Source organism: Eumetopias jubatus, unplaced genomic scaffold (genome assembly GCF_037043125.1).
Source record: "Eumetopias jubatus isolate StellerSeaLion01/CBP00866 unplaced genomic scaffold, mEumJub1_p1.0 scaffold_3, whole genome shotgun sequence".
Classification (NCBI taxonomy): domain Eukaryota; kingdom Metazoa; phylum Chordata; class Mammalia; order Carnivora; family Otariidae; genus Eumetopias; species Eumetopias jubatus.
Genome location: NW_028274809.1, coordinates 71,354,849 through 71,381,436, shown reverse-complemented (window position 1 = coordinate 71,381,436; position 26,588 = coordinate 71,354,849). Strand labels below are relative to the sequence as shown.

General features: G+C 37.1%; 1 protein-coding gene across 2 annotated transcripts in view; it reads right to left on the bottom strand.

Annotated features, from left to right (window-relative positions):
• The window catches only part of LOC114216503 (CD302 antigen), a 131,429-nt gene that overhangs the window by 51,943 nt on the left and 52,898 nt on the right, over positions 1 to 26,588 (bottom strand). For both annotated transcript variants that reach the window (XM_028113100.2, XM_028113099.2), the window contains exons 22-29: positions 24,463 to 24,568; positions 24,078 to 24,238; positions 14,515 to 14,644; positions 13,189 to 13,415; positions 10,076 to 10,241; positions 8,446 to 8,613; positions 6,720 to 6,836; positions 1,727 to 1,921 (exon numbers count right to left, since the gene is read on the bottom strand). In XM_028113100.2, the coding sequence (XP_027968901.1) occupies positions 1,727 to 1,921; positions 6,720 to 6,836; positions 8,446 to 8,613; positions 10,076 to 10,241; positions 13,189 to 13,415; positions 14,515 to 14,644; positions 24,078 to 24,238; positions 24,463 to 24,568 (1,270 nt within the window). The remainder of the gene's footprint in view (positions 1 to 1,726; positions 1,922 to 6,719; positions 6,837 to 8,445; positions 8,614 to 10,075; positions 10,242 to 13,188; positions 13,416 to 14,514; positions 14,645 to 24,077; positions 24,239 to 24,462; positions 24,569 to 26,588) is intronic.

Genomic DNA, 26,588 nt, shown 5'->3' with positions numbered 1-26,588 from the left:
AAACTAGAACAATTTGAATAAAATATTACATAATGTAGCATATTGCATTATAACCCAAAATATAAAATATATAACCATGAGCCAATACTGATATAAACAACTGACTGAATAAATTTAAAAATGGGAGAGAATGGACAAATCTCTTGTACAGAAGAATTCCAAGTAATTTACATAGATACACCCCTCTCAGGAAGATGGAGAATGACTCTTCAGTCTGTTAAGTGTGGGCTGATTATGGTGACTTCCTTACAAAGAATATGGTATGGAAATGGGGAAAAGAGTAACTTTGCAGTGGAGAAAGCTAACAAACATCATCTAGAGCCAGGTGATCAAGGTTAAAATCAACAGTGGTAAGTGGTGTTGATGGCAAACCCTTCATATGATGTGATGAAAATGACACTTTAACTCTGTGTTTTTTTTCCTAAATCTCAAACTCACAACTCCAGTTTAATCATGAGAAAAACATCAGCCAACCCAAAGTGAGGCACATTCCACAAAATACATTACCAGTGCTCCTCAAAACTGTCAAGGTCATCAAAAGTAAGGAAATTCTAAGAAACTTTCACAGTCAAGAGAAACCTAAGGAGACATGATGACTATATGTAACATAGTATCCTGGATGGAATCCTGAATAGAAAAGGAACATTAAGTAAAAAATAAAAAATCTGAATAATGGATGGACTTTAGTAAATAGTAGTCTATCACACTGGTTTATTAGTTGTGACAAATGTACCTTACTAATGTAAGATGTCAACAATAGGGGAAATTGATTATGGTGTATATGGGAATTCTCTGTACTGTCTCTGTAACTTTTCTATAAACATAAAAATCATTCTAAAGTAAAAAGTTTGTTAAAGAAGTAAAAAAGAAGGTGGAAGTCTTTTGTGCATAAAAACCATAAATAAATGTGCAAATGAGGATAAGCATACACGGTACATGGGACAATTAAGAGATCAGCCTGACACAAAAAGAGCCTTATTGAGCCAAGAATGGGGGAAGAATTGGGGGCTGGAAGAAAGCCTAGAATTTTAGAATTGACAGTGTTTCTAAAAAGTCTTAGAAGCGTACATGGACTCAAAGTAATTGGTAATAGGGAAACCCTGTAGATTGCTGATTGAAATGATGCTCCAGAAAGTTATTCTGTGGCACTATGAAGGGAGATCAGCCTGGATGTTAGCAGAGGCCTTAAACCATAGTGGTCATTATAACAGTTTCGAAACTGTGAAAAATTTAAAACTGATATGCATTTAAAAATAGCTTTACTTAAGGAATTAGGCAAATTTAAGAGATGTTTATTTTTAGGCTAGAATGTCAAAACTTTACCCAAACACACTTTCTTATTTATAAAAATCTTATCCAGTCTTCAAGACCCAACCAAGTCTTGCCTTGTCCTCAAAGCATTTTTTGTTTTCATTATTCCTGTTTTCATCGATCTCTTTTGACTTTCCAACAAACTTAAGCCACTACCAAATAACCTAAAACTAACCTACATAAAACAATGCTAACGAATTAAATGCTGTCTCCCCAACTACATTTTACTCCTTGATTTCAAGACCATGACAATGCGGACTGTGTCTTTTCCTTCTTCTGTAACTTCCGTAGTACCTCTCATAGGACGGAAAATAGAGGAGGCACTCAAACAGTACGGTTCATGATTCCTACCCGTGGAGCTGACAGCCTTATGTTCTCTTTCCCTGTAGGGGAAAGTCTACATAAGCATACTTACCCATTTCAATTTTACAAGCAAGAATGCTGTTCTGGGTATAGTGAAGTATTTCTTCAAGAACACTGAAGGTTTGAAAATCCCAGAAGCCATCAGTACTCAAGCCAGCAAAAAACTTGTCATTTTTTATATCTGGTCTTCCTCCTCTCCAATTTGTGTATGACAGCATGGTCTTATCAGACCACAGAAGAGAACTATCTAGGGAAGAAACAGTTTTTCTATGTTTAGAGATTAAATGAAGACTTGAATTATAGTTAATATTTCAAACTCAACCAATTCTCTTTCTTTTTTACCTACTTTCTAAAAAGTTGTATGAGTATGTATATCCCTTTAAAATATTTTCTGACCATAACAGGAAATCATGCTTATATTTAGTTTGGAAAGTACAAGTTAAAACATAAAAATTAAAATTTACTTATAATTTCACCATCCTGTAGTAGCTTTATGTTTTGTTATTTTTTAAATCGAATTTTCATTTCTCCTGTATATATGTTTAATTGCAATGAAAGTGAATATAATTATTTTATTTAAAAATTAACACATTACAAAACTAGTGATAGAAATCTCTTCTCTGGACCTAAACCATACACAGTTGGGCATATTCATGTCAACTGATTTTTGACAAGGGTGCCAAGACAATTCAATATAAAAGAGTAGTCCCTGGGACCACAGGATATCTACATGCAAAAAATATATATATGTGATTTATATAAACACACACATATATATATACATAGTTATATAAATATATATAACCATATATATAAACATATATATACCTAAATAAACACATTTATATGTGTATATATGTTAGACCCTTTCCTTTTACCATACAGAAAATTAACTCAAAATAGATCATAGACCTAAAGGTAAGAGCTAAAACTATAATACTCTTAGAATAAAGCATAGGAGTATTTCTTCATCACCATGGGGTAGGCAAAGCATAGATATGCATAAGTGATAAGATAAATTGGACTTCATTAAAATTAAAAAGTTTTGTGTGGGGCTCCTGGTTGGCTCAGTAGGTTAAGTGTCTGCTTTCAGCTCAGATCATAATCTCAGGGTCCTGGGATGGAGCCCCGAGTCGGGCTCCCTGCTCCATGGGGACTCTACTTGTCCTTCTCCCTCTGCCTCTCCCCCACCCCTTCCCCGCTTGTGATCTCACGTGCTCTCTCAAATAAATAAATAAAATCTTAAAAAAAAAGTTTTGTGCTACAAATTCTACTATCAGAGTGATTGCGGGAGACAGCTGGCTGGCTCAGTCAGTAGCGCTTGTGACTCTTGATCTTGGGGTAGTGAGTTCGAGCTCCATGTTGGGTACAGAGCTTACTTAAAAAAAAAAAGTGATGGGAGAAAATATTTACAAGTCATTTATTTGACAAGGAACTTATATCCAGAATATATAATTATAACTCAACAATAAAAATACAAATAATTAAAAAATGGGTAAATGATCTGAATAAAGTTTTTTCCAAAGATGATATATAAACAGCCAATAAACACATGAAATTATGTTTAATATCATTAGTCATCAGGGAAATGAAATAAAAATAAAATAAAAACCTCAATTAGATACCACTTCATACCTACTAGGATGGCTACATCAAAAAAAGAGATAAAAACAAGTGTTGGCATAAATATAGAAAAATTGGAAGGTATGGAAAATGGTATAGCAGCTTAGGAAAACAGTCTGTTAGTTCTTCAAAGGGTTAAAAAAACACCCAGCAATTCCTCTCTTAAGTATACACCCAAGATAAATGAAAATATACATCCACATAGAAACTAGCATGTGAATGTTCATAGTGGCATTATTCACAACCAAAAAAGTGAAAAGAATCTAAATGTCCATCAACTGATGAATGGATAAATAAAATATGGTATATCCATACAATAGAGTATTATTCAGCCATAAAAAGGACTGAAATACTGAAACATGCCGCAGTGCTACATGCATAAGCCATTATGCTAAGTAGAACAAGCCAGTCACACACACAAAAAATCACATATTGTATGATCTCACTTGTATGAAATGTCCAGAATGGGTGATCTGTAGAGTCAGAAAACAGATCAGTAGTTGCTGGGAGTTGGGAGAAGGGATAGGGAAGGAGGAGGAAGTGCTAATGGGTATGGTGTTTCTTTTTGGGGTAGTGATAGCTACACAACTCTGGGACTATATTAAAGCCATTAAATTGTATATCTTAAATGGCTGAATTGTGTGGTATGGGAATATATCAAACTTTCTGTAAAAATAAGTTGCGAGGCCTAATAAAATTATGAATTTGCATGAAGAGTGATGTCACTATAAACTACACATATCCATTGTTGTCCTGGTTATTTGTACCTTTCACTGATGACCATCTTCCGAGGCAGTTATACCTAAACATCTGCCTGCAGCAAAGACATGCTAGAAACACGTACATGTGATCTGGTTCCTACTCACTGCTTTATATCACCCCCTGTCTCCCAGGCCCTCTTTCCCTCTCCCCAAACATTTAACTGACAATTTTCTGGCCAGTATGGTGGATGGGGGTATATTCCTAAAGTTGCTATACAAAAGGGCCACTTTTTCACTTGGTTTGAAGCATCTTTCAGTTGACAAGTGGCTTCCCTTAGTAGTTTCTATTCATGGCCCTACTCTGAAAAGTCGGAACTTTTTTTTTTTAATTTAATTTTATTATGTTAGTCACCATACACTACATCATTAGTTTTTGATGTTTCATTCCATGATTCATTGTTTGTGTATAACACCCAGTACTCCACTCAATTCGTGCCCTCCTTAATGCCCATCACCGGGCTAACCCATCCCCCCACCCCCCTCCCCTCTAGAACCCTCAGTTTGTTTCTCAGAGTCCATAGTCTCTCATGGTTCGTCTCCCCCTCTGATGTCCCCCCCTTCATTTTTCCCTTCCTACTATCTTCTTTTTTTTTTTTTTTTACATATAATGTATTATTTGTTTCAGAGGTACAGGTCTGTGATTCAACAGTCTTACACAATTCACAACGCTCACCATAGCACACACCCTTCTCAATGTCTGTCATCCAGGCACCCCATCCCTCCCACCCCACACCACTCCAGCAACCCTCAGTTTTGTTTCCTGAGATTAAGAATTCCTCATATCACTTAGATCATATGATACTTATCTTTCTCTAATTGTGAAAAGTCAGAACTTAAAAAAAAAAAACACCAAAATCCTTTGTATCAGTGGCATTATAATTAAATATTATTTAAGTATATTGAAATAATTAAAAAAATCTATGGATGTGAATTAAGCCAGTAAGAATTAGATTTAAACCAAATTTGCTGTTTGCTTGAAACATCTTTCTATATCTCTCATGTCTATATATTTTAGTAGAAATTTTGTTACTCTTACAATTTATAAAAAGAAGTTAAGATGCTTAAAAGGAAGTGTACAGATCTGAAAGTGCTTTTCAGAATACAGAATACCTTTTCAGTTGTTTCTGATAACATGACTAACAAAGTATATCAGAAGGTAAAATTGAAATCTTATATCCTGGGTGTGGTCTCCACTGGTCCCTATGGGAACACTCTTTCCTCAGTCATTTCCAGGTAAAGCCTGGGAACTTTCCACCTACTTTCTCTCCATTTTAATTTTAAGGGTATTCGAGTGTCATTGGAGAAAGGATTTGGGCCCTTAAGTCCTACTACGATGAACTCATTTTCAACTGGCAACCTAAGTCTTACCTATTGCTTGATACCTTAATTTTTGTTAACTCATCAGCATGCCATAAATATTTAAGAAAAACCTTAGCAATTCTAAAAAAAAAGTTAGGTTAGATAGCAAGGAGAGGGCTATATTTTTTTTAAAGGATTTTATTTGTTTATTTGAGAGAGAGAGCACCAGCAGGGGGAAGGGCAGAGGGAGAAGCAGGCTCCCCACTGAGCAGGGAGCCCGATGTGATGTGGGGCTCAATCTCATGACCCTGGGATCATGACCTGAGTTGAAGGTAGATGCTTAACCGACCAAGCCACTGGGCGCCCCAAGAAGGCTATTTTTAAAATGGTCATATTTGAGTAATTTAGCTTCTGCCTTTGGCTGTCATTATCCTGTGCCCCTTAGTAAGGCCCACCGCCCTTTTTGGCTAAATGTATGCTTTTGATGTGTGATGTCTCAGAGTGACTTTTTTCCTAATTCTAAAACTTCTATGATTTTCAGGACATCTCTGAGTATTTTTCTAAGTTGGTCTTATTTCTGCTATTATTAGAGTCTGTGTTTTAAAAAATTTCATAGCAGAATGCCTGGGTAGCTCAGTTGGTTGGGTGGCCAACTCTTGATTTCAGCTCAAGTCATGCTCTCAGGGTCATGGGGTTGAGCTCTGTATGGTGCTCCTGCTCACCAGGGAGTCTGCTGGAGATTCTCTTCCTCTCCCTCTGCCCCTCCTCTGCCACTGCGTGTGCATACATGTGCTCTCTCTCTCTCCTCTCCCTCTAAAATAAATGAATAAATCTTTAAAATATTCATAGTAATTATACTAAAATATTCATAGTAATTATACCTTGGACTTGTGGCATTTAGTCCCAATTTCAAATATTCTATCTCATTGTCAGACTGTTTCTTATTTTTCTAATGCCCACTCCAAGCCAATGCTGTAAACCCAAAGGTGCAACATTAATAGAAGTATAATTCCATTCTCATTCATCCCATATACATAGTAGAGATATAAGATAAATATTGAAGATTTCTGTGGCAGCGTGATCATTTTTCGTTAGTCTTGAATTGGTAGGAGAGATAGTGGAGAAAGGAAATTATTTTCCACCATATAACTCTAACCTTGGTGGTAAAGGCATTTTAATGGCAGATTTGAGATACAAAAATTGTCTGGTATTTATATAAGTTCTGCTAAATGCATAATTATAATTTTGTATATTGGTAAACATACACTTTGAAGAACTTTATTTTTGTAGCTTGGTAAACAAGTAGTTCATAATGAAGTATGAATAATATAAATAGAGAAAATCAGCAGATTTACAACTTACTTTCATAAGTTATACCTAACGTGACCCATGAAGCCATACTACTGAAGTGCAGAAGTTGCTCCAGAACAAAGTTATTTTCTTTTTCATCTCGAATACTCAGAACATGTGATTTTGGATCTGTTAAATAAAAAATAGTCAATAATTTTAATAATTACTTATCTAGAACACTTTATTTTGATAGATTTACAAAATTTTATTTCTCAGCTTAATAAACTCTAAAACAATATTGGAAAATAAGACAGACATGTAAATTAAAACTATCTCATTGTCCTGGGGCTCCTGGGTGGATCAGTCAGTTGAGCACCCAACTCCTGGTTTCAGCTCAGGTCATGATCTCAGGGTCATGAGATCCAGCTCCACATAGCACTCTGTGCTCAGTAGGGAGTCTGCTTGAGATTCTCTCCCTCTGCCCCTCCCCCTGCTTGGGCTCTCTCTCTTTCTCTCAAATGAATAAATAAATCTTTTTTAAAAAACTATCTCATTGTACTAAAATGAATAGATTAAGAAGTTTTCAAACATTTTGATGTTATTTTATTTTATTTATTTTGAGAGAGATAGCACATGGGAGGGGAAGGACAGAGGAAGAGAGAGAATCTTAAGCAGGCTCCATGCTTAGCCCTTCACAGATCTCACGACCCTGAAACCATGACCTGAGCCCAAATCAGGAGTCAGACGCTTAAGCAACTGAGCCACCCAGGTACCCCAAACATCTTGATGTTAAATTTGGTCTTAAACAACAGTGTAAAACTAGCAGCTGAGTGGAGAATTTAAAACATTGATTCACTTCACTTTTCCCCATTTAAAGCTTATTTTGAATTGGTACAAATTTAGCCATATTAATGATACACGGCCAAAGATTATAATAAACAAAACCTCTTGGATGGTCTATATGATAGATCTTCCTTTTCCTTAGAGATTACTCTTTATATTAGGGTTAAAAAAGTGTAATATTTCCCAAAGGTGTTCCTCAGGAAATTAGCAGGAGTTTCTCAGAAAAAGACTAGATGGATAAAAGTGTCAAACATTGGTTAAACAAAGTTAAACTAGTTCATTTATGGCAGTACTTCTTAAAGTATATGCTGATGTACATTTGATGATGTCTAACAGGAAGCCATGGTGTATAGTATTTCTCAACCTTGTTCTTTTTCTAAGGGCCCTTTTCGTAGACTATCTCTCAAGACTAGTTTCTAAACAGCACACTTTTGGGAAGAATGGTTTGATATTTTCCATAGGAACTTCCACAGTTCACGGGTCCATTATTCAGCAGTCACAAATCCTCCGTGGATCTCACAGGGAATATCTGAAGAGTCCTAAGAACTGAAAGTGTGAAATATGCATTTCTTTTAAGCAGAGCCGCTTCTTTGCTTTTGACCACTTATCTGAGCTTTCGACCACCCAAATTCACCTATTTTCACTTTGCCCACGGTCTAACTTGGTTTAACATCCAATTCTCTGCTTGCTAGAGTCATTTCTTTTCCTTTGTAAGTAGAACTCATTTATTTATACATGTAAAGACAGACTAGCTCTTTAATGGATGGGTAAAGAAGTAATTCTTATATTCTCTATTTTAACTAAACAAAATTTTAATACTTTTTTAGTTGACAATGTAGAAATTAGGAGATGAATATTTTTGAGATCTAGTGCTAATAAGAAATATTTATAACACACCTCAGGTGAGATTTGTTTTTTAATGAACATATACATAATGGCCACATAAGATACTTACTCATTTTCTGGCATTTAGAATGAACTTCATCTGATGGTGTTGCCATATATTCAGTCTTTGCTATTATGAAATTGTAGCAAGAGTTCTGAAATGGTATCCATGGAGTAAATAGAACAGGAGATGGACACTGAACATTGTCAAGTGCTTTGACCTCTTTTTCAGTATCATCTAAAAAAAAGACAATGGTATGAATTCTAACTTTAGACATAAATGTTAAATCCTGTTCATGGTAATTAGGCTTGATTTGTAGGGAATATTCAGGAAGCCAATTAATAATAGCTTAATGATGCTTGTTCTGTTTATACTCAAATATAATGTGACCTCTTAACTGGGTTTCTGTAAGAAGGAATTTATTTAACACAATTTCTTTCCCCTGCTGTGGAATGAGTGGGAGAATATAAAACATGAGATACTGTTAGGTTAAATGTAGTTTCTGTCTTCCCCTATCACCAAACCTGAAATACAAGGGGTGACCTCAGAGACGATACAAAGATATTAATAATGGGCACCTAACTATAACTTTGGAACTCATCTTTAAGTTTCTGGTTACTGATATCTTCTCTAATTTTATAGATACATCTTATTTTTTATTTATTTTTTAAAGGTACATTTTAATGAAATACGTGATGTTCTAAGTTGTTGCTTTAATGAAAGCAAACAGAAATAGTTGAAAATCTGACATCTAGAAAATCAAAAAAATTTTATGAAAAAGCCATACATTTAAGAAGATCCAAATATAGATATGCTCTACTCACAGCCAATCAAACAGATTTAATCTTCAGTAGATACCATTCCGAATCTCTCCCAGCTCACAACTCCCTCTGTCTGGAAAGTAACTGTATCTTTTCTCTACTGCAAACGCACAAATGTGGGCCCCTGGCAGTTGTGAAACCACTTTCCTCTGACTAGGCTAGAGATCGCATACCTTACTTAGTAAGGTACATCAGATTCTCTCTAAGAATTTGGAATTCAGGAATAGTCAATTCATCTCCAGGTCCAGCTATTATTGAAAACTACAGAGCTGCCATGTTTCACCATGTGCAGAGAGAAGCAGAAAGTATATAAAAAGAAGAGGGCAAATCCATAGAGAGAAACAGAAGGGATAGGTGGGGGATAGTATCTCTGGGTTCCTGGTTCCATTCAGTTTCTTATTCCCATTCTCATGAAGCTCAGCTATTTCCCCATTTTTGAGGATCTAAATTTCCCTTTTGGCTTAAGCTAGCTTGAGCTGGTTACTGTTACTTACAAACAAATGAATCTTAACAGTGGCTCTTAAAAAGAAATAATAGTTGTTGATACAAATTACCAAAAAAATTCCCACAAATAGAGTTTCCTATAGGCTATAAACACAAAATATATACAAAATGAGGCTAATAGGAACTTAAAACTGAAAGGTCAAGTACCATTGTCAGCTGACAAAAATAAAGATATGTCTAAAATAACAAATCAATGACAAAGTACCTAACATATAATAATTCTACCTGAATACAAATTTTCACAACAAATTTTGTTGTAAAAAAGGACATGATTATAATTTCAAAACCAGATTTTACAAAACTACTCCCCATAAATCTCACTATTCATGAGACTGATAATAATGTAAGAATTAAAATATTTAAAATTAGCATACTTCCTGGATAGTAGCAAATAGCACCTGGTTGCATATGATCACAATCAGATGTTTTCCAGAATCCATCAGTGTCTAATATTACACAGTCTTCAAGTTGCCCATTATTTTTAGTCCAGCGACTAAATTGAACATGTTTCCCATCTGACCAACCAAAGTTGAGTTCATCCTGTAAGTAGCAGAAATACATGTCAAGTGGCAATACATCGTGTTATCCCTTTTGTATTATTTTGTCCCTTGTAGTCAATCTAATGACTTTTAATTTTACCTTATATTTAACACACAGTTACATAGCACTTACCATGCGCCAGGCAGGGTTGTAAGTGCTTTGCAGATATTAACTTACTTAATCTTCATAACAACCATATGAGATAAGAACTATTGTATCCATTTCACAGATGAGAAACTGATGGCTTGTCATGTGTGCCAAGTCCCATAGAATATATACTGCAGTGCTGGGATTCTATTCCAGGCCATCAGACGCTAGCGTCTATGGTCTGAGCCATTACACTGGGCTGCCTCACACATAAATGGAACTGTGGGTTGTTGGAAGTCAGAGAAACAACATGAAGTAGTGGAAAGAACATGGGCTCTGGCGCTAAGCTTATCTAGTTTGAAATCCTGGTTCAGTCATGTATTAGTTTTTGATTTGAGTTTACCTTGCCAAGTTTCCATCCCCTCAGCTATTAAATGGATGTGACACTTAACCTCAGGGCTGGAATTAGTGGGGTAATATGTAACATAATGGCCAGCTGGTACACAGGAAGAGCTACATAAATGTTGGCTCCCTTCCTCTTAACCCTGACTCAGGCCTTGTGCATCTCACACTGCTGTTTTTACACTTGTCTTTATGATGAATCTTCCTCATTCACTCTATTCTATTGTGCACTAAGTCTGTGAACATCCGTCCGTCTTTACATCCTGACAAGGGCCTGACCACCCACCTATCTTGAGAGAGGTACAGAGTCCAGGGGATAGATTGTGGGGTACAGACCTGTTTGAGCTTCCCCATGGCACTGCCAGAGCACCAGGCCTTATATACTGACCCAATGAACTAAGTTGTCCTGAGGCCCAAGGCAATTTTACATCACTGGTTTATTTGGAATATTGGGTAAAGGCCACACACAGTATCCTTAGTAAACTATAAATAGCAAACATGTTTAAGCTTCAACACCACTGTTTCATGCTGAAACTGTTCTCCACCAGGGTTCCAGCTGTAACTTTGTCATCAGTTAATCCCTAAGCTCCTGGGCCTTGAATGTGGATCTTTGGCCAAGTGATGTTGCTTGTACTTGGTATTACCCTAGATTCCTTCACCTTTGCTGCACTCACAACAAACCCAAGTACCTGGGCCTTTGGAACTTCTATTCCTTGTAGATAAATCCCTGCACCCTCTCTCTTTGCTGAATACCCTCTCTCTTTATTAAGACTGTAAGTATCTCTTTACTAAATTCTTGACCTTAATCGATCTTAATTAAAATGTATCTTTTCTAAGGGAATAATGTCCTTTCAACACCCACAACGGCAGGCTGTTTATTTTTCCATTCTCAGATACCAGAGGGCTATGAGAATGGAATAATAGGTATTTTTATCTCCTTTAGTCATTCCTTTAAGGTTTATGCAAACTCCCAGATTCCTTGCCTCTTTCTGACATTCACTTAGGACTTGGCCTCCTTGTTCCTCCCTGACATTTACTAAGGTGATGCCCCATGTCTTGCTCGTCCTCCTGGTCCTACCTTTGACTTATGGACATTCATGTTCATGTGGATGACTCACCAGTTCCCCAGCCTTCTTGACTTCCTCTGTTTCTATGTACTTCCAGTCCTACCTACTTAAGAGAGCTGCTGCCACAGCCACACTCTGGACTTTACATAACCCAGAACTGCCACAGGGCTTAGTTCAGGCCAACATCAGCTCCTGCATGAATTTCTACAAGAAAGCTCTAGATCCCTCACTTCCTCACCCATCCTCTGCCAATACAATTCTTCTTAAGTAAAAATCTGTCATTGTTACTATCATGTTTAAAATCTTTCAATACACTTCCATTGCTTTCAATGTAAAGTTTTGTTTATTTTATATCATGTTCCAAAGATTTAAGGCAGTTTATGCAGATATGTAATAAACCTGTTAAAGAGTGAAAGGAAAAAGAGAAACATAGGTGAAGATTGAAAATAGGATAAGAGGGTGCCTGGGTGGCTCAGTTGGTTGAGTGGCTGCCTTCAGCTCAGGTCATGATCCCGGGGTTCTGGGATCGAGTCCTGCATTGGGCTCCTTGCTCAGCGGGGAGTTTGCTCCTCCCTCTCCCTCTGCCTCTCCCCCTGGCTTGTGCTCTGCTTTCTTTCACTCACTCTCTCTCTCTCAAATAAATAAATAAAATCTTTAAAAAAAAGAAAGAAAATAGGATAAGAAACAAGATCAAAATCCTTAAGTGGTGAAAAAAAGTTAAAAAATGGTATGATCCCAAAAGTCTTGAAAACATACATGTGTACATAGAAAAAAACCTTGAGAGATATATACCAAAGTATTAAATCATATTTGTTACTAGGTACTGGGATTACAGATGATTTAAATTTTCTTTTAAAAAAATTTACTATAGGGGCACCTGGGTGGCTCAGTCAGATGAGCATCTGACTCTTGATTTCCTCTCAGGTCATGATCTTACGGTTGTGAGATGGAGCCCTATATTAGGCTCTACTGGGTGTGGAGCCTGCTTGGGATTCTCTCTCTCCCTCTCCCTCTGGGCTCTGTCCCCCACCCCCACCCCCCAACCTGACTCAACCCTATCTGGTTTTTAAATTCTTTTCTTCCTCTCTTCTTTTCATTGGCTGGGGACACATGGCAGTTCCTGAGTCCCACTCAGTCTTTAACTAGAATAAAAAGAAGTGATCAGCTACATATGTCCACTAGAACTTTTTCTTCATCTAAACAACAAAGCACCAGATCTTTCAATAGTAGAAAGACGATGGCCACTAAAAATTACACACTTCATGAAATTTACTCACTGGAGTAAGATTTTACAATCTCCAGGTTCTTTTAGTCTGATAGGAAAAATGCTGTGTGCAACAAAAATTTCACATTCCATCACCCAATCCAGGCAGTTGGAACTGAAAACTTACGTCTTGACTGGAGAGTCCGATCCATAAAGAAGAGTTATGAAGAACTGCCTGCACAGTTAGGAATGCCTGCTGGTACGGGTCCGTGATGCTCACCAGCTGCATGTTATCTTTCTGACACTCCCTTAGAGCATCAAACCAAGTCATAGGCTTCAGGATGATTTTGTACAGATTATTTAGATACTTTACTGTGTCTGAAGTATTCTGCAAGGTCTGTTTGCTTTCAACTTCTGTGTTTAAAAAAAAAGAAAACACCCACTCTGCAAGTCATGGGACGTTGATCTTCAAGTCTCCACAATGAGTATTTCAGATATTACTTATCTATTCATTTATTTTAGATTTTGGTTAGGAGAACTAGGTATGTCTTGCTGTGCACCTTAGGTAATATGTGTGAGCCACAAAATTTGTTTTCTAAAATTAAAACAAAATTCTGTTTTTGTTGATCTGATTTAGGAAGGAAAAAAAGCAGCCTTCAATGAGATCACCATTTCAGGTTGGTGTCAAATACCTCCTTTGTTTAAACTCCTTCAACAAGAGAAAGTGTTAGGTGTTTCCTTTCGAAGTTTTCATCTGGGAGAGCTCCAATGAAAGAAATGTACAAAACAGCCCACGAGAGGCTGTACTGAACTATTGCTTTACGGTACTTTTCTGAATAAAGCAGTTCCTAAACAGTATGAGACAAATGAGCATAGTTTAACAAAAATTTCTTTAGAAGTACATGGATTATCTACTTGAGGTTCTCATTACATGACAGTTTTTTTCTTTTTAATCATTTGTTAAAAACATTGTAATCAATGAAAACAACGTAGTACCTTCTAAAAATATCTTTTTGAAAATATGGATGATTCTTATTTTTAAGCACACATTTTATTTTTATTTGGGTTACAGTAAGGTACACACAGTGATCTGTTTATAATGCTCCACACTTTTGTGTGTGTGTGTGTGATAAACTTAATTGTGAATGTTTACCAAAGTCAATTAAAAACATTACACTTTTTCTCCTTTCTCTAAGAAAGTAATAACTGAAAAATATCAGAGTAGAAAAAAGAACAATCATAACTTCCTATAATTAGGCAACTCCTATTAACAAATTCCAACTGATACTTAATTTTGGTATTTAATTAAGTAAAGCAATGATAATTGAAAAAGATCACATTCTATTTGAGATAATCTGGCTCACTGAACCAATATGGATTTAGCCATGTTGAAATTTTAGGAAAGCTATGTTTACAAATTAATAGTAATTCATTTATAAGATTTTTTGTGAAAAATACTGTATATATATATAACAGCATAAAGTACCATAGTTACCTACATAATAATTTATACCTGAATATTTCTGACAGAGAGACAGAGTGTGGCGTTCACTGCAGGAAGTAAAATTCCATGTCCCAGTATAAGGCGACTTTTGGAGGTTGAGTATTAAAGCACAGTGGTATTGGGACTCTTCCTCAAAAATCTAAACAAAAAGGCAAATATGTACAAACAATCATGAAACTATAACTGTCTGAAAATCCTAGCAGGAGAACTTTATATTCCAAATCAGATTTTTCCTCCTGTAAAAAATTCCATTAAAGAGCTTACCATGAAATCACAAGAAAACCCTCAAAAATTTCCAAAGCATGGGCAAAGGGCAACTGACTTTGGAAATTATAAAACAGAACAATGGCAATATTATTAAATATAAATTCCAAACAGATAAAAACTGGTAAAAGATGAAGACACAATTATAGTAATATTTAACACTCTACTATCATTCTTCACATTTCAAAGCAAAAAGGTAATGATTATTAATTCAATTTATTAGATGTTTATAAAAGTTTTATGATGACAAGCTGTAAATACTATACAATAGAGAACTCACCTTAAAGCTTTGATCCTATACTAGTCACTATAAAGACAACCATAAATAAAAGTATCTATTTAGATTTCATTCTCTGACCACAAATCAATAATACTACATATAAAATTTATTTAAATTATAGTGTTCCTATATTTTTCGTATGTTTGAAACATATCACACACTTAGAAAAATAAGACAAGCTCATCCTAGGAGCTACAGATTTTTTTAAAAAACACATACATAAGTGCTGCACAATAAACACTGAACCAAAAATGAAACAAAATAGTTATAGTTAAGAATAATATGAGGACTATCACAAGGGAAATGAGTAAAAGTTTTTATAGAGCTAAATATGTATTCCTATTATTATTATTTATTATATTGTGTTGACACACAATGTTACATTAGTTTCAGGTATACAACATAGTGATTGAGCTTCTCTATGTGTTGTTATGCTTCTCTATATGTTGTTATGCTATGCCCCAAGTGTAACTACCATCTGTTGCCATGCAATCCAATTACAATATCATTGACTATATTCTCCATGCTGTGCCTTTTATTCCTGTGACTTAATCATTCTGTAACCGAAGCCTGTATTTCCCAACCCCTCTTCCCTCTGGCAGCCATATCTTTGTTCTCAGTATTTATAGGTCTGATTCTGCTTTTTGTTTGTCTATTCATTTTTAAAAGATTTTTATTTTATTATGTTATGTTAATCATCATACATCATTAGTTTTTTTAATAATTTTTTTATTATGTTATGTTAATCACCATACATTACATCATTAGTTTTCGATGTAGTGTTCCATGATTCACTGTTTGCGTATAACACCCAGTGCTCCATTCAGTACGTGCTCTCTTTAATACCCATCACCAGGCTAACCCATCCCCCCACCCCCCTCCCCTCTGTGATTTTTAAAAAATTTTTATTGTTATGTTAATCACCATACATTTACATCATTAGTTTTCGATGTAGTGTTCCATGATTCATTGTTTGCATATAACACCCAGTGCTCCACTCAGTACGTGCCCATTATAATATCCATCACCAGGCTAACCCATCCCCCCACCCCCCCCAGAACCCTCAGTTTGATTCTCAGAGTCCATAGTCTCTCATGGTTTGTCTCCCCCTCCGATTCCCCTCTCTTCAAATTCCCTTCCTACTATCTTCTTCTTTTTTTTTTTTAACATATAATGTATTATTTGTTTCAGAGGTACAGGTCTGTGATTCATCAGTCTTAACACAATTCACAGTGCTCACCATAGCACATACCCTCCCCAGTGTCTATCACCCAGCCACCCCATCCCTCCCACCCCCCACCACTCCAGCAACCCTCAGTTTGTTTCCTGAGATTAAGAATTCCTCATATCAGTGAGATCATATGATACATGTCTTTCTCTGATTGACTTATTTCACTCAGCATAACACCCTCCAGTTCCATCCACGTCATTGCAAATGGCAAGATTTCATTCCTTCTGATGGCTGCATAATATTCCATTGTGTATATATATATATATGTATATATATATATATATATATATATATATATATATACCACATCTTCTTTATCCATTCATCTGTTGATGGACATTTTGGCTCTTTCCATAGTTTGGCTATTGTGGACATTGCTGCTATAAAGATTGGGGTGTACATACCCCTTCAGATCACTACATTTGTATTTTTGGGGTAAATACCCAGTAGTGAAATTGCTGGGTCGTACGGTAGCTCTATGTTCAACTTTTTGAGGAACCTCCATACTGTTTTCCAGAGTGGTTGCACCAGCTTTCATTCCTATCAACAGTGTAGGAGGGTTCCCCTTTCTCCACATCCTCGCTAACATCTGTCATTTCCTGACTTGTTAATTTTAGCCATTCTGACCGGTGTGAGGTGGTATCTCATTGAGGTTTTGATTTGGATTTCCCTGATGCCGAGCTATGTTGAGCATTTTATCATGTGTCTGTTGGCTATTTGGATGTCTTCTTTGCAGAAATGTCTGTTCATGTCTTCTGCCCATTTTTTGATCGGATTATTTGTTCTTTGGGTGTTGAGTTTGATAAGTTCTTTATAGATTTTGGATACTAGCCTTTATCTGATATGTCATTTGCAAATATCTTCTCCCATTCTGTCGGCTGTCTTTTGGTTTTGTTGACTGTTTCCTTTGCTGTGCAAAAGCTTTTTATCTTGATGAAGTCCCAATAGTTCATTTTTGCCCTTGCTTCCCTTACCTTTGGCGAAGTTTCTAGGAAGAAGTTGCTGCAGCTGAGGTCAAAGAGGTTGCTGCCTGCGTTCTCCTCTAGGATTTTGATGGACTCCTGTCTCACATTTAGGTCTTTCATCCATTTTGAGTCTATTTTTGTGTGTGGTGTAAGGAAATGGTCCAGTTTCATTCTTCTGCACGTGGCTGTCCAATTTTCCCAACACCATTTGTGAAGGGACTGTCTTTTTTCCGCTGGACATTCTTTCCTGCTTTGTCGAAGATTAGTTGACCATAGCGTTGAGGGTCCATTTCTGGGTTCTCTATTCTGTTCCACTGATTTTTGTGTCTGTTTTTGTGCCAGTACCGTACTTCCTGATGATTACAGCTCTGTAATAGAGCTTGGAGTCCGGAATTGTGATGCCACCAGCTTTGTTTTTCTTTTACAACATTCCTCTGGTTATTCGGGGTCTTTTCTGGTTCCATACAAATTTTAGGATTATTTGTTCCATTTCTTTGAAAAAAGTTGATGGTATTTTGATAGGGATTGCGTTAAATGTGTAGACTGCTCAAGGTAGCATAGACATTTTCACAATATTTGTTCTTCCAATCCATGAGCATGGAAAGTTTTTCCATTTCTTTGTGTCTTCCTCAATTCCTTTCATGAGTATTTTATAGTTTTCTGAGTACAGATTCTTTGCCTCTTTGGTTAGATTTATTCCTAGGTATCATATGGCTTTGGGTGCAACTGTAAATGGGATTGACTCCTTAATTTCTCTTTCTTCTGTCTTGTTGTTGGCGTATAGGAAGGCCACTGATTTCTGTGCATTGATTTTATATCCTGCCACTTTACTGAATTCCTGTATGAGTTCTAGCAGTTTTGGGGTGGAGTCTTTTGGGTTTTCCACATAAAATGTCATATCATCTGCAAAGAGTGAGAGTTTGACTTCTTCTTTGCCAATTCGGATGCCTTTTATTTCTTTTGTTGTCTGATTGCTGAGGCTAGGACTTCTAGTACTATGTTGAATAGCAGTGGTGCTAGTGGACATCCCTACCGCATTCCCGACCTTAGGGGAAAAGCTCTCAGTTTTTCCCCATTTAGAATGATATTTGCTGTGGCTTTTTCATAGATGGCTTTTATGATATTGAGGTATGTACCCTCTATCCCTACACTCTGAATAGTTTTAATCAAGAAAGGATGCTGTACTTTGTCAAATGCCTTTTGTGCATCTATTGAGAGGATCATATGGTTCTTGTTCTTTCTTTTATTAATGCAGTGTATCACATTGATTGATTTACGGATGTTGAACCACTCTTGCAGCCCAGGAATAAATCCCACTCGGTTGTGGTGAATAATCCTTTGAATGTACTATTGGATCCTATTGGCTAATATTTTAGTGAGAATTTTTGCATCCACGTTCATCAGGGATATTGGTCTGTAATTCTCCTTTTTGATGAGGTCTTTGTCTTGTTTTGGGATCAAGGTAATGCTGGTCTCATAAAATGAGTTTGGAAGTTATCCTTCCATTTCTATTTTTTGGAACAGTTTCAGAAGAATAGCTATTAATTCTTCTTTAAATGTTTGGTAGAATTCCCCTGGGAAGCCATCTGGCCCTGGGCTCTTGTTTGTTGGGAGATTTTTGATTACTGCTTCAACTTCTTTACTGGTTATGGGTCTGTTCAGGTTTTCTATCTCTTCCTGGTTCAGTTTTGGTAGTTTATACGTCTCTAGGAATGCAGCCATTTCTTCCAGATTGTCTAATTTACTGGCATATAGTTGCTCATAATATGTTCTTATAATTGTTTGTATTTCTTTGGTGTTGGTTGTGATCTCTCCTCTTTCATTCATGATTTTATTTATTTGGGTCCCTTCTCTTTTCTTTTTGGTAAGTCTGGCCAGGGGTTTATCAATCTTATTAATTCTTTCAACGAACCAGCTCCGAGTTTCGTTGATCTGTTCTACTGTTCTTTTGGTTTCTTTTTCATTGATTTCTGCACTGATGTTTATTATTTCTCTTCTTCTGCCAGTTTTAGGCTTTATTTGCTGTTCTTTCTCCAGCTCCTTCAGGTGTAGGGTTAGGTTGTGTATTTGAGACCTTTCTTGTTTCTTGAGAAAGGCTTGTATTGCTTATATACGTCCCTCTTAGGACTGCCTTTGCTGCCTCCCAAAGATTTTGAACAGTTGTGTTTTCATTTTCATTTGTTTCCATGAATTTTTTAAATTCTTCTTTAATTTCCTGGTTGACCCATTCATTCTTTAGTAAGATGCTCTTTAGCCTCCATGTAGTTGAGTTCTTTCCAACTTTCCTCTTGTGATTGAGTTATAGTTTCAAAGCATCGTGGTCCGAAAATATGCTGGGAATGATCCCAATCTTTTGGTACAGGTTTAGACCTGATTTGTGATCCAGGATGTGATCTATTCTGGAGAATGTTCCATGGGCACTAGAGAAGAATGTGTATTCTGTTGCTTTGGGATGGAAGGTTCTGAATATATCTGTGAAGTCCATCTGGTCCAATGTGTCATTTAAAGCCTTTATTTCCCTGTTGATCCTTTGCTTAGATGATCTGTCCACTTCAGTGAGGGGGGTGTTAAAGTCCTCCACTACTATTGTATTATTGTCAATGTGTTTTTTGATTTTGTTATTAACTGGGTTATATAATTGGATGTTCTCATGTTAGGGGCATAGATATTTACAATTGTTATATCTTCTTGTTGGATAGACCCTTTAAGTAGGATATAGTGTCCTTCCTCGTCTCTTATTATAGTCTTTGCTTTAGTATCTAATTTGTCTGATATAAGGATTGCCACTCCAGCTTTCTTTTGATGTCCATTGGCATGGCAAATTGTTTTTCCACCCCCTCACTCTAAGTCTATAGTCTAAAATGAGTCTCTTGCAGACAGCATATCGATGGGTCTTGTTTTTTTATCCAATCTGATACCGTGTGTCTTTTGATAGGGCCATTTAGCCCAATTACCTTCAGGGTAACTACTGAAAGATATGAATTTAGTGCCATCGTATTGCCTGTAAAGTGACTGTTACTGTATATTGTCTCTGTTTCTTTCTGGTCTATGTTACTTTTAGGCTCTCTCTTTGCTTAGAGGACCCCTTTCAATATTTCTTGTAGGGCTGGTTTGGTGTTTGCAAATTCTTTTAGTTTTTGTTTGTCCTGGAAGCTTTTTATCTCTCCTTCTATTTTCAATGACAGCCTACCTGGATATAGTATTTTTGGCTGCATATTTTTCTCCTTTAGTGCCCTGAATATATCATGCCAGTCCTTTCTGGCCTGCCATGTCCCTGTGGATAGGTCTGCTGCCAATCTAATGTTTCTACCATTGTAGGTTACAGACCTCTTGTTCTGAGCTGCTTTCAGGATTTTCTCTTTGTCTCTGAGACTTGTGAGTTTTACTATTAGATGTCGGGGTGTTGACCTATTTTTATTGATTTTGAGAGGGGTTCCTTGTGCCTCCTGGTTTTGATGCCTGTTTCCTTCCTCAAATTAGGGAAGTTCTCTGCTATAATTTGCTCTAGTATACCTTCTGCCTCCCTCTCTCTTTCTTCTTCTTCTTCTGGGATCCCAATTATTCTAATATTGTTTCATCTTATAGTATCACTTATCTCTTGAATTCTCCCCTCAGGATCCAGTAGTTGTTTATATCTCTTTCTCAGCTTCTTTATTCTCCATCATATATATAGTGATCTTCTATATCACTAATTTCTCTTCTGCCTCATTTATCCTAGCAGTTAGAGCCTCCATTTTTTATTGCACCTCATTAATAGCCTTTTTGATTTCGACTTGGTTAGATTTTAGTTCTTTTATTTCTCCAGAAAGGGATTCTTTAGTATCTTGTGCTTTTTTTTCAAGCCCAGCTAGTATCTTTATAATCATCATTCTGAACTCTAGTTCCAACATCATAGTAATGTCTGTATTGATTAGGTCCCTGGCAGTTGGTACTGCCTCTCGTTTTTTTTTTTTTTTTGAGGTGAGTTGTTCTGTTTTGTCATTTTGTCCAGAGAAGAATGGATGAATGAGAGAACAAAATGCTAATAAAGGAACAATGACCCCAGAAAAATATACACTAAACAAATCAGAAGAGACCCAAAACTGGGGGGAAAAAGGAAAAAGAAAAAAGAATATGATTAGGCTGGTGAATAGAACAGAACCACACACTAGATTTTGGGTCTATTTTGGTCTGTTAGAAGAAACTGCCTCCAAAAATTTTAAAGAAAGAAAAACTTATATATGTACAAAAATAAGGGTAAATAGAAGGAAGGGATGGAATATGACTATAAAGATGAAAATTAAAAAAGATTTTAAAAAAGGGATTGATAAGAAGCTGGTTGAAAAAAGAAGAAAAAAAATTTTTTTAAAAAGGAGAGAAAGTGATCAGGCAGGAGACTAGAACAAAGCCATACACTAGATTTAGGGTATATTTTGGCTGTTAGGAGAAACTGTGTTCCAAAATTTTAAAGAAAGAAAAACTTGTATATACACAAAAGATAAGGTTAAATACAATGAAGGGATAGAATATGACTGTAAAAATGAAAATTAATAAAGACTTTAAAAGAGGAATTGATAAGATGTTGGTTGAAAAAGGAAAGAAGAAAATTTCAATAAAAAAGAAATAGAAAAAGAAAAAATAATGAAAATTAAGAAAATTAATTTTGAAAGACTAAAGAATCATGGGAAAAAGCCATGAATTCTATGTGCTGTATCCCCATAGCGCTGGAGTTTTGCAGTTCTCATTGATTGGTAAACTTGGTCTTGGCTGGATGTTCTTGCTGATCTTCCGAGGGAGGGGCCTGTCGCAGTGATTCTCAGATGTCTTTGCCTGAGGCGGAATTGCACCGTCCTTGCCAGGGGCCAGGCTAAGTAATCTGTTCGGGTTTGCTCTCAGTAGTTTTGTTCCCTGAAAGCTTTCCCTACAGCTTTAGGGGACAAGAATGAAAATGGCAGCCTCCCAATCTCTGGCCCCAGAGGAGCTGAGCGCTTGGGGCCCCACTTCTCAGTGAGCCCTCAGAGAAAAGAAGTCAATCACTCCTGTCTCCCGGGCTGCACTCCGTGCTCACGAGGCCTGTGACTGAGTGTTTCTATCTCTGGCACATGACCCCGTTTGGAGTCTCCAAACCCAGCAGATTCCTGTGGTGCACTCCCGTGCTGCTCCTTCCAGGGGAGGAAGGGGAGTCTCCCTGGATCTGCTGCTTGTTGGGTCCCTGCTCAAACAGTAGTGGCCTGAGTGTGCCGTGGATCACAGTTTATGGCAACCCAAAGCTGAGAGCCCACTCCTTGGCTCCGTCTCTGCAGCTGGATTCCCCGCTCTGATACCTGGGAGCTCTGCCGTACTCAGGCACCCCTGGTCTTTCTGTGACCTCTCAGGGTCCTGAGACCACACTGTCCCAGCGAGTGTTCCACCCCCTGTTTAGCCACTGGAGTGACGTCCCTCAGCAGAGCAGACTTCTAAAAGTTCCAATTTTGTGCTCTGCTGCTCTATCACTTGCCAGTAGCAGCTGATGGAGGCAGCCTCTCCCCCGCAATCTAACTTCCCAAATATCGCCTCAGATTCAATTCTCTGCATGTCCTACCTTCCAGAAAGTGGTTGCTTTTCTATTCATAGAATTGCTGCTATTCTTTTCTTTGATCTCCTGTTGAGTTTGTAGGTGTTCAGAATGGTTTGATAACTATCTAGCTGAATTCCTGGGACCCTACAAAATTTAGGTTTCCTACTTCTCCGCCATCTTGCTCCTCCTGTGCTTACTCTTCTACAACTCTCAAATTTCCTATAATGACCAAGCATTATCTTAGTATTTACTTTGTACATAATTACACATGACTCAGAGCTCCCTTTGCTAGCAACATCTACCTTGAGCAAAGTTATATTGCATCAGGAACATCAGCTGGTTATTGTCTAGGGCATATCTTTGGAATTTGAGTTTAAAGTTAATTTCTTCATCTTTGCCACTGTGTAAAAGGTGGTCAGACAGAAGTAGTGGGCAGCAGAATTATGGTTTAGGGTAATTATTGTTAATACAATACTTTTTCCCCCCTTCTTTATGTTTGGCTGTTAGGGAAAAATGATCACTAATCACTGATTTTGTACTATTGGCCTCAGGAGAGAGTCTCAAATCCCAAAATGTTAAATAAAACATTTATATTTGCTTCTATTTGCATCTCACTACGCAATGGCTTTTTGTGGTATGAAGTAAGTGTTATGAAGTCTGGGGCTCCTGTGAAAACATGGGGCATCTGCTTGAATGCCAGGGAACCCCTGTTGTTCTTCTTGGGTAGTTTTCCTGAGATGGAATTCATATGTGTTACAATTCACCCATTTAAAGCACACATTCTATAGTTCTTAGTATGTTTAATTGTGCAACCATCACCCCCAATCAATTTAAGAACATTTTTACCACCCCAAAAAGAAATGCCATATCCTTTAGGCATCACCCCCAATCCTTCCTTCCTCCTTAGCCTCTGGCAACCACTAATCTACATTTTATCTTTGAAGACGTGCCTGCTCTGAACATTTCATGTAAGTGGACTCAAAACAGACCCTTGTTCTTAATCTAGTAATTTATAGAAGATTTGGGTATTTCACAGAGCTATATAGACTTTTTTTCTTTTTTAGAGAGAGAGCATGTGCACACATATATGCATGCAAGTAGAGGTGGGGAGTGGGGACAGAGGGAAAAGAAGAGAGAGAATCTTATGCAGGCTCTGCACCCAGCAAGAGCCCAAGGCAGGGCTTGATCTCACAACCCTGAGATCATGACCTGAGCTGAAATAAAGAGTCCAATGCTCAACTGACTGAGCCACCCAGGTGCCCTGAGCTATATAGATTTCCCATTAAAAAAACTTACATGTGTTGGTATTTTCAGTCTCCCACCAACTAATAACGGGTGAAAGTTACTGTATGTCAGCTGTCTGTTATCCGTCCATTTGTTTACCCTTTCATAGGCAGTCCAGCGCAAACCAATCCATAAAGTAGCCTCCATATCCGGAAGCAAGGATGTAATAAAATCTGTCAGAAAGAGATTTTTTTTTAAGTATTTGACTTATTCAAATTAAAGGTACACTAAAACTGTCAATGAATACCTCTTGCTTACCAACAGAGATACTCTTTTACCTATTCTGTAACAAAGTAGTTTAACAAGATTTTTTTAATACGCTAATTCCCCAAAGCCTCTCAGAACTAACTTGGTCCCCAGATCAGAATAATACATGTTTCCAAAACAATTCCGTTACCTTGTTCTCTCTGGCTTAGCACTGAAGGAAGGGTGCCACCATATGTGCGACAAGTATCACTCGCTTGGGAAAATGTGAGAGACTTTGGTTTGATTTTTAGGAAACACTGCAAACAAAAAACATCTATGAAGCATAAGATTCCAGACACAGGAAAGCTCACATAGGAAGTAAACACCTCATTTTTTAGAGGGCTGCTAATTTTTGGTCTGTGAAATATGGAAATTAACAAAGTAGTACTATACAAATGCAGATCTACACTCTCAATATAAACAACTAAAGAGTGGTCTATTAGTCAAACTATTTTTTAAAAAAAATCTCCCACTTACGGCTTCCTATGTGCTAAACAGTTTGAATAATACTATCTCATTTAGTTCTCACAACAAATGGGGAAACCGAGGCACAGGGCAGTTGAGTAACTTCACCTATAAGTGAAATAGTCAGGCTGTGGTATTGTCAGCACTTAGATTCTGTTCCATCTGACTCCAAAGGCTGCCCTTGTAATCATCACCTCCTTATATAAAAATACACATTTAAAAAAAAAATCATCCCCCCATTTTTTTATTATGTTCAATTAGCCAGCATATAATACTTCATTAGTTTTCGATGTAGTGTTCAACGATTCATTAGTTGCATATGACACCCATTGCTCATCACCATACGTGCCCTCCTTAATACCCATCACCCAGTTACTCCATCCCCCCACCCTCATCCCCCTTTCTTTGGGTAGGATATTTTAATTCTAATTTACATCAACTATGTAAATTAATTTAGTCCCAGTATCTTTGGAGGGAAAAAAAGATTGTTCTAATTTTATTTTTTAATTTTTTAATAATATTTGTATTTTTTTTAAGACTTTATTTATTTGACAGAGAGACACAGCGAGAGAGGGCACACAAGCAGGGGGAGTGGGAGAGGGAGAAGCAGGCTTCCCGCTGAGCAGGGAGACTGATGCGGGACTCGATCCCAGGACCCTGGGATCATGACCTGAGCTGAAGGCAGACACTTAACGACTGAGCCACCCAGGTGCCCCAAGATTGTTCTAATTTTAAAAAGCCAAAATATGTCCTTACTATTTTAGCTTCAGTGCAGATGCTTTCAGTTGTCAGACACATATCTTCCTTTTTCTTTTTGATATGATCATATTAGTGTGGATTGATACACCCTAAATAGTGTTCTTTGAACAATTCTTCAAAATGCTTTTTTTTTCAGCCTCCTTAGAGACTGGAGTGGCCAATGAGCTATATGTCATTGGGTAGCTTCTAGAAAAGACCCTAGACAGAACACCCTGAACTTGAGCTTGGAAGCTTTATTATGTTAAAGATGACAGAGCAAAAAGAATAAAGGAGCCTGGATTTGAAGATGTGGTGGAGCTTCCATACCAGCCCCAGCCCACTTACCATCAAACGTCTTTTGTGTGAGATAATAGATATTTTAACATAGGATAGCAATCTCTTACTTAGCAGCCAAATGCATTTCCAAAGAGATAAATATACCAATATGGATTATGCATTTCAAAGACGCAGATACAGAATGTAGCATTTCCCAAACCTATTTAATCATTAAAGACCCTTGAAGGCAAGATCAATGATTAACATTTTGTTAGCATATGTGTAGTGTAGAGCCCCCAAAATAGTTTGGGAAATGCTGGTCTAATTTTTTTTTTTCCAATTCACAGCACTCACTATAGCACACACCCTCCCCAATGTCCATCACCCAGCTACCCCATCCCTCCCACTCCCCTCCACTCCAGCAACCCTCAGTTTGTTTCCTGAGATTAAGAGTCTCTTATAGTTTGTCTCCCTCTCTGGTTTCATCTTGTTTCATTTTTCCCTCCCTTCCCCTATGATCCTCTGCCTTGTATGTCAAATTCCACATATCAGTGAGATCATATGATACATGTATTTCTCTGATTGACTTATTTTGCTTAGCATAATACCCCCTAGTTCCATCCACTTCATTGCAAATGGCAAGATTTAATTTTTTTGATGGCTGCATAATATTCCATTGTACATATTTACTACATCTTCTTTATCCATTCACCTGTTGATGGACATCTAGGCTCTTTCCATAGTTTGGCTATTGTGGACATTGCTGCTATAAACATTGGGGTGCATGTACCCCTTCGG